We start from the raw sequence: 13,480 nt of genomic DNA on the forward strand, positions 1-13,480 counted from the left end.
CTTTTGAAATGTGGTGCTATAGGAGAATGTTAAAAATCAGATGGGTGGATAAAGTGACAAACGAAAAGGTATTGCGGCAAATAGATGAAGAAAGAAGCATTTGGAAAAATATAGTTAAAAGAAGAGACAGACTTATAGGCCACATACTAAGGCATCCTGGAATAGTCGCTTTAATATTGGAAGGACAGGTAGAAGGAAAAAATTGTGTAGGCAGGCTACGTTTGGAATATGTAAAACAAATTGTTAGGGATGTAGGATGTAGAGGGTATACTGAAATGAAACTACTAGCACTAGAAAGGGAATCTTGGAGAGCTGCATCAAACCAGTCAAATGATTGAAGACAAAAAAAAAAAAAAAATGCATAATTACAGTGGTGAAGCAACAGACAATATGTGTATGAAATTAAAAATATATTTTCAGCTTTGATGATGCATCAATCATAATATAGAAAATTTAATACCGTTATTAAAATAATTTGAATACTTCAGTAGTATTGTAATACCATGGTTAATTAAAAAAAAAAATGTTTATATCATCAGAAGCAATGGCACATAATATTAAATTTACACACATTTGAAAAAAACCACCACCTCTTTTCTGCTTTATTAGAGTGGAATCATCACTGATTTTTCTAAAATATGCATATTATTTTGAATACATTATTGTAAATATTACATTAATTTTATATATGCTGTTACATTGGATTTATTTTTAAATGCTCCAAATCTTATTTTAAATGTTCTTTATGGGGTGTATCCATTTAAGTGACCCAAGGGTGGTTGCTAGACCAATTCAAAAAAAATTGAAACTTACCCACTTGTTTCCTATGTCTCAGAACCTTAAAACTATTTTTTTTTAATTTTCTATTTAAGCAGATTGCCTGTGACAACCATTTCTGTTATGGTGCGCACACCTATTTTTGTTGATTGTTTATTAAAAAAAAACTAAGAAATTATTGGTCCTGGAAGGATGAAACAAAAAGCAATTTATTCATCTCTAGATAAAAGATTGGTCCAGTGGTTTATTTATCTATCTCTCTTAATTCTATAAGAAAATTACCAATACAGTTGAACATGAAAAATGGTGAAATTTCAGGTTTATTTATCTATCCCTCTTAATTCTATAAGAAAATTACCAATACATTTGAACATGAAAAATGGTGAAATTCAGTGGTTTATTTATCTATCTCTCTTAACTCTATAAGAAAATTACCAATACAGTTGAACATGAAAAATGGTGAAATTTCAGTGGTTTATTTATCTATCTCTCTTTAATTCTATAAGAAAATTACCAATACAGTTGAACATGAAAAATTGTGAAATTTCACTTTTGATAATTTTTTTCCAGAGGCAGGGATGGCATGCACAGTTTGAATAATTTTTTTATACATAGGTAATATGTTAGTATTTTACCATAAAAAATATTATATTCTTACCCCTAAACTTTTATGAATTTTTGTTAAAAAATTCAAATTTTGACTTCCAATAACTCTGATTGAGCTGGTGATAAAAATCTCAAATTTGCACAACTTACATTTTTTTTATACATGTTTACAGCAAATAAAACAGTTTCTTGTGTATTGTACTAATAAAAAAATTTATTTTGACTCTCTAAATAAGTGCTTCAGGGGGGGTTTCTTGTCTTCCTGGCACTTTACATTTTTTTATAATTAGCCCCTATGTTTCTGAACTTGATGTTTTCAATATTTTTAAAATAGTTTTTTTAAATTGTTGATGATAGGTCAAAATTGATTGATAACTTAACCAATACCAGTAACCCAATACAATTTTGGTTCAAAAATGCTTGTAAAACTTATCCAAACTGAGATTTCAATGAGAAGACTACATGTTTTCAAGAATTTTAAGTTTTAAAAAAAATTTACCGTAATCTACAACCCCATTCACTTCCCTAAACTTTAATTATTTAGCAAAAAAATCCCTATTAACTGGACTAACAGCTTTAGAAGGGAAGTATTATAATCTGTCCAATTTGGGCATATGTGGTTTTCACTGGGCATTTTGACACCTAAGGAACCCAAAAAACTGGTTGGAAATTTTCCAGATATTTGTATGTATGTACAGTATCTCACTCTAAACCACCTCTAAAAACTGCTGGACTGATTTTGACCAAACTTGGTCAAATTACTTCTATATATGGGGCACTGATGCCATTAAATTTTCAACTTAAAAGGTTAAGGGGGTAACAGGCTGTAGAGCAAGTTCACCTCAGTAGCACAAGATTTTGCTTAATTAAGGTTTTATTTTTTTTAGGAATATTTGTTAATTAAAAAATATTTGCAAAAAATGTTTTTTTGCAAAATTGCATTCCCACCCCAAAAATGCTCTTAACTAGTGGCTAAGAGTGTGTACTGTGTCAACAGTACCCCCTCTGTCATCACAAGGAGTGCCAGTGATGTGCTAAATTAAGTTGTGAGTGTATGCATGTGTAAGCCATGTGACTTGGATAGTCCTACAACTGTGTTTACAGCTTTTTTTTTTAGAAATAATACAACAGGTACATAATTATCAAACTATTATTTTTGTGATCCACATTAAAAATTTCGGCCATATTTCAATTTGGAATATGGTGAAAACCAATTTGAAGATGAGGTTTCATTTTTTACTTGCTTTATTTTAACTTTCAATTTTTCAGTTTTTTTGTCCTCAAATCTTGCATCCTTAATTTAACCTCCTGACATTGGATATTGATGAAATTTTGAATAATTCCTAAGGTCAGGTGACAATACAACACAATATTCCACCATTACTTTTGCAAACATCTCTCATATGGGGGTAAATTAAGGATGGAAATTACAGGGTGCAGGTGTAACGATTTAATATACTTCTCGCCATGGCCTACTGATGAAATTTTGCAGTTACTAAGATCGAGTGACAATACAATATTCCACCATTTATTTTGCAAACATCCCCCCCGTACAGGGGTAAATTTGTAAAATTTATATGTGACAAAAAAATTTTTACAATTGTATTTCAATAATCAAAAACTTCACTATTTCATTACTTTGTATAGTAAATGTTTGATTGAACATTTGTTTGATATTTTATAAATATATTAGAAATTTCAATATGAGATGTTATGTTTTGAAACCCAAATTAACCAACTAATTAAACTCATGGAGTGTAATATAATAATTTGATTAAAGTATGACTAAAAAGTATGAGACAAGTTTTTAAAAATTTTTGTAATATTTCACAATAAATGGTTTAACATTTAATCTAGGTAAAATATAATATTTCTAGTAAAATATAATATATATTTATATAATATCTATTAACTAATATTTATGGAGTTATTAATAATTAATAAAATGTTAATGGCTCCCATTTTGGAACTTGGTAAACTTTTCAACCTATTTATTTTTTGCAAGATGTAATTGTTGTTGGATGCATGTACCAGGTGTGTAAATATGAAACCAGAATTTGCCCATAGATGGCCCTAGCTGTCATTGTAGTTACCATCAAACCGCATCATTGACATCATTTTCTTTCTTTGACAGCTGATAAAGATTTTCAACTCGCAGCAATACAAGTTTTATACAACAGCATAGTTTTAATTAGCGTTGAACATGTCGAGTTTTGTACCTACAAACTACGATTTGCAAACAGCATTGATTTTCTGTTACCATTTAAAGAAAATGCTGCAGAATCGCATTGAATGCTTGTCAAAGCTTACAGTGAGCATGCTCTTTGTAAATCACAGTGTTTTGAGTGGTTTAAAAAAAGTGAATCGTAAGCATTGCTAGATGAGGATGATGCTCAAATGCAACAATTTGCGGATCAATTAAATGTAACACAAGAAGCCATCTCCATATGCTTGAAAGCCATGGGAAAGATCCAGAAGGTGGGAAAATGGGTTCCACATGAACTGAATGAAAGACAGCAAGAAAACTGAAAAGCCACTTGAAAAATGCTGCTCACCAGCTACAAGAGAAAGTCATTTCTCCATCGAATTGTGACAGGTGATGAAAAGCAGATATATTTTGAGAATCCTAAGCATAAAAGATCATGGGTAACTCCAAGCAAACCGTCGACATTGATTTCAAGGCCAAATCGCTATGAAAAGAAGACAATACTCTGTGTCTGGTGGGATCAGAAGGGTGTGACCTATTATGAGCTGCTAAAACCTGGTGAAACCGTTAATACTTAATGCTACAGACAACAAATGATTGATTTGAATCAAGCATTGCGTGAAAATCTACCAGAATACCAAAAAAGGCAACACAAAGTGATTTTGCTTCATGATAATACACCATCACACACAGAAAAACCGGTCAAGGAAATGATTGAGGCGTTCAGTTGGGAAATACTTTCACATACGGCTTAATCACCAGACTTGGCTCCGTCTGACTACTATTTATTTGCATCGATGGGACACGCACTTGCTGAGCAGTGCTTCACTTCTTATGAAAATGTACAGAAATGGTTTTATGACTAGTTTGCCTCAAAAGAGCAACAGTTTTTTGGAAGTGGCATTCATAAATCGTCAGAGAGATGAGAAAAATGTTTACCTAGCGATGGACAATATTTGAATAAAATATTTTTTATCATTTTCATACAATAAACGTGTATTATCTATACAAAAATTCCAGTTTTATATTTACACACCTGGTACACCAAACTACATTAAAAATCTCATTTCATTCTTAAATTTTTATTGAAAAAACACAAAATGCTAATGTTGTTGAATGCATGTACACCAAACTACATTAAAATATCTTATTTCATTCTTAAGCTACAAATTTTTATTGAGAAACAAAATTGTAGATGGAAGAGAAATAAAATGAGATTTTAATGTCCTGAATCAGTCCCTTCCAGCTTGGCTAACATCTCCCAGGATATCCTATATATATAGAAGAGGTTGTAATTAAAAAAAAATTAATATATAAAAACAATGAATATAAAAAATAATGATGGTAAACCAAATATATGAAGATACAAAAAAGTATAATTAGTACAAAAAGTAATAATTTATAAATTGTTAATATTAAGATTTTAAGTACAAACTGTTTGTAGATATAAACACAAATGTAAAAATTGTTATGCTGTTTTTATAAATAATATTATTTACAAAGTCATCAGTAGAGTAAGATCTGATAAAGAAAAATGTTTAATTCTTTTTTAAATGCATTAAGAAATCTTTTAAATGATAAGAATTTATTTAAAATGCTCCTACTTATATAGTGTTATGAAATAAAAAAAAGGTGAGTTATGTGGTCTCATAAAGTTTACTAATTTTTTTGGAATAATTTTATTAAATTTTGATGGTATTTCTAGTTCCATACAATTCGCATATTTATCAATGTAGCTTGGTACTACTTTCAGGCAGACAGTACATTAATTCAGATGATACATCAATTCCTATTGCTCTATTGTTTAAATTTTTTAGAGCTCTATCAAATAGCATAGTGTCCTCTAAAACTAAATCAAAATTTACTTTTTCCTTTAAAATTGTAGCAGATAATTTTTCTTACTTATGTATTGCTTTCCATTCATACTACTGATATGGATACATTTTAGCATCACTTCCCCAAAGATTTTTTTTTAATGTTACTTTACTACATCACTGATAATTACTATAAAATAGAAAACCTAAAAATAGAACACATATTGCTTAAGAAAAAAATTGTAAAATATTTTTTAATAAAAACATTTTCAATTATTCTTTGTAACATATATATTTAATTATTCTAACCTTACTTGAAGTTTAGTCCACTTTAATATAGGCGAACCACCACCAATTTCATCATACTTCTTTTGAACAGAAGCTGTCCTTCGTTTTGCTATATATGGTCCCAACACTCTAAAACAAAGCACTAAAAGATATTAGTAGAAATCAACACAGTAAATGTGAGCATTATCAAGCTTTAAGGTCGATCAGACTTCTACGATGCAATACTTGCAACTACGTAAAGCATACTCTCTAAATAGTTTTAACTAATTAAGAATTAATTTTCACTGATCAATTCCTTCTCCCCTAACAACAATGTTGACTGGTGCACTGCTGATCGGATGAAAACCTATACTAAAAAAAAACAAACACATCTCAAAGACACAGAGAATATGATAGCTAGTTAAATATTTTCATAATTAGAAAGGCAGTACAACTATTTTCTCTTAATTACCTGCCAATCTTTAAGATTTAATTGTTTTTGGAAGTTTGTTGATTTTTCTAAAAAGTAGTCACCATTTAAAATGTAGGATTTTTTTATTTTATTTTGTATAAATTTAAATTTAGTCAAATGAGATTATATGTATATTGATAAACCAGATTGATAATACCAGAATGTTCGTGGCCTTAGAACCAAGATGGAGGATTGTTTTGAGGCGGTAGCAGATAACTACTATGACGTCGTTGCTTTTTCTGAGACCTGGCTTGGAGATACACATCTGGACAGGGACCTGTTTCCACAGGAATACTTTGTCTTCAGGGCAGACAGGAAATATTTTCCTGGCGTTGTTGAGCGCGGCGGCGGAGTGTTACTGGCAGTAAAACGTACCTTCCAGGTGGTACGTAGATATGACCTTGAATTAACCAACGAATGTGTTTGGGTCGAAATACGTCAAAAGGGTAGCCCTCCTCTGTTAATAGGAACTCACTACTTTCCTCCCCAATTTCCTGCTATCTTGTTTAGGTCCTACTTGGAGGAACTTCAGAGTAAGGTTGAAGCATTGTCTAACAAGTTTTTTAATGATTGGCGATTTCAACTTGGCGGGTGTTAGTTGGCTGGATAGGTGCACCTCCAACGCCACATTCTATGGGAAGCTAAAGGCTGCTGCTCTTTTTGAATTTTTAGATTTGATGTATTTGGAGCAAATTTGACAATGTGATGGTAACACTTTAGACTTGTCTAAGTCCTTTTTCTATTTTCCTGCAGGGGACTACTTGGGTCTCTACCGCCAGTTCCATTCGGAAAATTTTAACATAGATAATTTCGATAATATTGACGATGCTGTTGATGGACTGAAATAAACTTTAATGGAGTGTATTCAAGACAATATTCCACAAAGGCGACCAAAATTGAGGGGTTACCCAACTTGGTTCTCTAGAGATTTAATCTCAACACTTCGTGAGAAACGAAAGGCCCATGCATCTCACAAAAAATATGGTCTTTCCATCTATTACGACGAATTTAAAAGGTTGAGAGCCAAATCGAAACGGTTGTTAAAACGCGACAGGCAAAGACACGGCATTTTGATTGAAAGTTATTTAAGGTATCAACCTAAAAGATTCTGGAAGTACGTTCGTAACAATAGGACACCGGAAAATTCTGTTGCGGCTGTGATGGTGGATGATCGTTTATGTACTGATCCTCAAATTATCAGTCGAAAGATTGGTGAATACTTCCAGTCTTTGTCAACCTGCTGTTGCTGGGCAATATGTCGTCTCAGATGTTGATATGATGGAGCCACCCATTCTTGTTTTTTCAGCTGATGACGTCTCCAGAGCCATTAATCGTCTTAATGGAAAATCAGTAGCTGGGATCGATAACATACCACCTTTTCTTATAAAAGGATTATCTGTTATTTTGTCTCCCATACTGGCCGATTTATTCAATTTAAGTTTGAGGATTGGGTATTTTCCCAGAACATGGAAAAAAGCTAGGGTTACCCCCATACCTAAAAAGGAGAATGATTCCAATATCAAGAACTTTCGTCCCATTTCTGTGTTAGGAGTGTTGCCGAAGGTATTTGAGATTTTGCTCTGTGAGGTCTTCCGATCATACATCGAACCTAATGTTGCTGTGGAGCAGCATGGATTTTTATTGGGTAGGTCAACTACCTCGAACCTTTGTACCCTTCTGAATACCGTAGGTCCAGCAGTAGAAGGCCAGGGACAGATAGATGTAGTATACCTGGATTTCCAGAAAGCTTTCGATATGGTTCCACATAATCTTCTATTGAATAAAATGGAAAAAATGGGTTTTCCCACTTCGCTGGTTAAGTGGACCGCTTCTTACCTTACAGACCGCTTCTTACCTTACAGACCGTTGCTTCAGAGTGCGATTTGGTGGCTCCACGTCTGGTGAATTTCAAATTGGTTCTGGTGTTCCTCAAGGATCGAACCTTGGTCCACTCCTTTTTTTGATTTTCATCAACGACATTATGGAGCGTATTAGTTGTCCTGTTCTAATGTTTGCTGATGACATAAAGATCTATAGGAGGGTTTCTTCGGATGCAGATCATCTGCTACTGCAGAAAGCGTTGAACGAGGCTTGGTTGTGGTCTGTTGAGAACAGTCTTCCTTTGAATCTTGTAAAGACGAAGGTGATGACTTTCACAAGAAAGACGAATTGGTCTCGTCATGTCTATTTCTTAGACAACTCTCGAATTGAGCGAGTTGAGGAGATAAAGGACCTAGGGGTTCTTTTTGATACGAAGCTTTCCTTTATACGTCATATTGAGGCCATCACCTCATTGACAAGAAGGAATTTGGGTGTTGTGAGATGGCTTTGTCGTCGTTTTATGTTAATAAGCACATGGCTATTGCTGTATAAAACACTTGTTCGTCCTCTTGCTGAGTATTGTACGGTTATTTGGAACAGGGATCGTGGTTTCACTAACGATATGATTGAAAGCGTCCAGAAGAAACTGCTTTGGGCGTTGAAATGCAGGTTTCCTGGTCAATTTGATACCACTTCCTACGCTACTCAATGGAGATTTGAAGCTAGAGAAACTGGAAGATCGGCGAACTGCTTTCGATTTGAAGTTTGCTGCAGATCTCCTCCATGGTACCATGCCGGAATGTCATGAATTACAACTGCGGGTGCCATTTCGGAACATCAGGAGCTTTAGGCCCTACTTCATTAGAAGAGTTTCTGAGTGTTCTCCAGCATTAAGATGCTTTGGTCTGGCAAATAGTTTCGCTGATCTATTAGATCTTTTTTCTCGTCCATCTATTGATGACATACATCGAGCAATAGTTGGTAACACTGACTAGGTTATGCTAGATGGTGTATATACATATATATATGTGTATATACATATATACATATATATATATATATTTATATATGTGTGTGTGTGTTTGTATCCATTTTCATTCTTATTTCAGTGTCTAACTATTAACCTTTTCCTTGTAATTCACCTTCCGAAACAATATTTTAACTTTAAACTAATAAAATAGTTTTATTCAGAATTAGTTTCTGCTTATAGAAATTATTTACTGCTCTGGTTTTATTCTTTTGTATTACTTTGTAATTCTTACTGTTTTAAATATATTATTATAAAATTATGTTCTGATTATGTATATTATAAACTCTGAATTGTGTAAATACTAAATGGTTATTCTTTGTAATTGTAGTTATTATTACTGGATAATGTGATTCAGTTATGTAACTGTAAATGTGATTCAGTAATGTGATCAGTTATTGTTATTAAAATTGTTTTGGGCCATTTTATTAATATTATTTTATAATTATGCACAGACTCATAACTTGCATTTATCAACATATATACGTAAATTTGCTATTGCTTTATAAGATGGTAAAGGCGATGGTCTGATTTTCTTGCCGCAAGTTTGTTTCTTGAACGAAATTAATGTATTTTCTAAACTTTTGTAAATTGTGACTTAAACTTTATTATTCCCATTGTTCTAAATTTATAATTTATTATCATTATTGTATTCCAACATTTATGTATTTAAATATTGTTTTTCAATTTACATGTGAATTGTTACTTTCTTAAAGACATTGTTACTATTGTATATATTTTTATGTAATACTGTGCAACATGAAGGCATTGTAAAGCTGTTCTGTTGCACAAAAACAAAATAAATAAATAAACTATTATTATTATTATTATTATTATTATTATTATTATTATTATTATTTCTTGCCGCAAGTTCGTTTCTTGAACGAAATTAATGTATTTTTGTAAACTTTTTGTAAATAGTGACTTAAACATTAATTATTATTTCCATTGTTGTAAATTTATAATTTATGTTTATTATTGTATTCCGATTTTTATGTATTTAAATATTGTATTTTCAACTTATATATGAATTGTTACTTATAACTGTTTATAGATATTGTAACTATTGTATATATTTTCATGTAATACTGTGCAACATATGAAGGCTTTGTAAAGCTGTTCTGTTGCACAAAAAACAAAATAAATAAATAAAAATATAAATTCAGTTTGTGAATAAAGAAGTGCAATTTAAAAGATTGAAAAATCCGATAAATGTTTTTTTATTTTTAATATGAATACATTGTTTTATAATGAATATAACTAAAATGTTGATAGTGTACATTTGAAATAATTCTTTACAAATTACATATTATGGAAATATTCACATTATTCAACCTTTTATTTCACACTAGATTTTGAAAGCGATTTCCTCTAACTTGGATGCAAATTCTTACATTTATTGATATTTGTAACACCTAATTCTAATGTTTGAAATCTCACGTTCGGTCTTAATTTCACTTTTTTAAGTATACAAGAACTAGTTTTTAAATATTTCCAAGCAAAGAAATCTGGTAGTCTAATAATAAGTTAAGATGTTAAGTATTATACAAAATCAATCAATATTACTCAATGTTTTATGTCGCCAAAAATCTGGATGACTTTCAAAATGAATATTTGTTTTCCACGATTATTTCTAAAATAAAATCACCTACACTGGAATTATTAATAGGATTTAATTGTTATAAATGGAATGATGTTAAGACAAGTATTATTAAATGGTTATCTCAACAAGAGATTGTTTTATGTTAAATTTAGAATTAGCTAAATTAAAACAGGAGAATAATGAAACGTCTTTTGATTTTTAAGAACGTATAAAAAAGTTATTAAACTTGCAAATAGCATATTTTACAAATAAAGAGGCAGTAATAGCAAATGTTTTAATTAAATACGTAAAATGAATCAATAGGATTGCTAATGCAAACAAAAAATCCTAATTCTTTAGAAGAAGCACTAAGCATGTTAACTAATGATTTTCAGTTCAAAATGAATAAGTATAATTTTAATAATAACAATAATAGTAATTAATTTGTAAAGAAAGCTACTCCAACCTGAAATCCAAACACCTATAAACATTAAGATATCCTAGTTATTATCAAAATTATATTCCTAAAACCCCAAGCTTCTAAAGAGCACCTTTTAATAGTTAACCTTATAACCACACAGAGCCCAATTATTACAAGAAAACCTCCCTTCCAAAATCCCATTCAACAACCATCATTTAAACGAGCACAAGAAGTACCAAAGAGTATAAGTACAAGAAATTCGGTAGAACCTCCGAAATAAATACCCTAAACTATACCAACTGGTGAGTAATAGGTTCAGAAATTAAAAATTAAAAGGATCTCATGATAATATTACTAAACAGATGAATAAAATTAACTTAAGAAGTAATAATAGTAAGTATTATAATAATAATTACAATAAAAATAATTTAACAGACAAGTAAATTTAAATCAGATGTCAAGAAAGAAAAATAGGAACAAAAAATCGTTAGACCCTAGGAAAACTATTTTTGAAAAATTAAATAGAATTAATTCCAATAATGTTGAAAATGAAGATGATGAAGACTATGGAATAGAAAATTTTAATTTGCCAAATGAAACTATTTTAGGAGAATTTGAGATTAGTAATTTTTCCACAATTTTGAAGATGAAAATAATCAATTAGATTAGGTTACAAATTAAGACAAGATAAGTTAAGACTTATATGAAAAAGTAGAATCCCATGAAAATATTTTGGAATAGATAATTTTTTAGGAGATGAAAATAACGAGTTAAATGAAGAATTTTTGACTGATCCTTTTTTTATGGGATGCGAGCCTCAGAACAAATCAATAAATACAAATTTTATTAAAGGAAAGACCATATCTTAAAATTATTAAAATCAATGCATGATAATGAACAAATAAATGATCATAATAACTGACCATTGTGCAGTAATAATACTAATAATATAAAGACAAATGATAGTAAAAACAAAATTATGCGTAAAAGGAAAAATAGGAGCGCTACGAAAATGAAAAATAATTTTAATGAAATTAAAAATAATGAAATGCAGGATAACAAAACTAATAATTTTTAATTAAAAGTAAAGGATTCTTAAACAAATAATAAAGTGAAGCCAGAAAACACGGGTGTTAATAGTAAATCTACAAATCAGAAAAAAGCACGTACTACATGCAACATTAAAATTCCTGTAAATATAAATAATCATAACAATAATGAAAAATGTATACAACTACCGAGTAATAATTACATGAGTAATGAAGACAGAAAAGGGAATATAATGATAATGTTAATAACAAATATAATAAAAATACTGATATTAAATTTGACAAATATATTAAGCAAAATGAAACATGTTAAAATTAAGTAGCCAAAAATAAATAAAATCTATTAACGAAAATAATGTTATACATAAAGGAAAAAGTAGAAAAATTAAAAAGAAAGATGTAAATAGTTGTATATTGCCAAATATTAATTATAATAATAATAATATTATTATAATAAGGGTAGGAATAGAATTAATAGAGATAATAAAAATAAATTTCTGAAAATAAATGAATGTGATAGGAATATAACTGAGAAAATATATGAAATTAATAATACTAATTTATTGCCAAATAACAAAGATAGTACTGAAATAAATAACATTATTAGTAAAATAATTACTGAGGATATAAAAAAATTGCCAAAACCCGTGAGGTTATATTCAAAGAAAATAACACAAGTGTTAGGAAGAAATATGATAGAAGTAACAGAAAACCATTGCCGAAATAAGTGAAGTTAATAAAGATATTATTGATAAGAATAATGAAATAAATACATAATGATATTATAAATAATAATAGTAAAATGTTGCTGAAAAATATGGAAAATAAAGAAGATAATGTTAAAATTAAGAACGAAGGTAATGAAACGACGATAGATAATATTAGTATTAAGTTGCCGAATAATACTGAAGGAAATATTGAAGTTAATGAAATAATAATAAATGATTATCGTAATAAATATAATAAGGTTACTGAATGTGAGTTTAATATTGATAATGAAAGTAATGATGTTAACAAATAAGAGAAATATAATAATAAGAATATTAAGGATAAATCGTTGAAAAATAAGAAGAAATGCAAGCATAATAAGTGTAAGTCATCGAATAGTATTAATGTAGAAGATAATAATAGTAAAAGGAATTATGATAATAAGAAAAGAAATAAGAGTTAATGGTAATAAAATGTTGCCAGATAATAAATATGATATCAGGAAAACTAAAAGTAATGATATTATGAATAAATTTAGGTTGCCAAAAAACTATGAAAATTAAAGAAAATACCAGTGACAAAGATAAGAATAACAATAATATGATAAATAAACATAAAAGTGTTAGTAATAATTTTAATACGATTAATTACATGAAGAATTTGAATATGTCAGATATTAGGACCAATCAGAAGAATTGGAAGAAGAAGAAATAATTAAAATAAATAAATA

At 29.7% G+C, this 13,480-nt stretch overlaps 1 protein-coding gene across 1 annotated transcript in view; it reads right to left on the reverse strand.

Moving 5' to 3' along the window:
- The window catches only part of FeCH (ferrochelatase, mitochondrial), a 62,393-nt gene that overhangs the window by 30,703 nt on the left and 18,210 nt on the right, over positions 1-13,480 (reverse strand). Inside the window, exon 3 of the mRNA XM_075367177.1 lies at positions 5,718-5,820. Within this exon, the coding sequence (XP_075223292.1) occupies positions 5,718-5,820 (103 nt within the window). The remainder of the gene's footprint in view (positions 1-5,717; positions 5,821-13,480) is intronic.

The sequence above is a fragment of the Lycorma delicatula genome, chromosome 5 (genome assembly GCF_047948215.1).
Source record: "Lycorma delicatula isolate Av1 chromosome 5, ASM4794821v1, whole genome shotgun sequence".
NCBI lineage: Eukaryota > Metazoa > Arthropoda > Insecta > Hemiptera > Fulgoridae > Lycorma > Lycorma delicatula.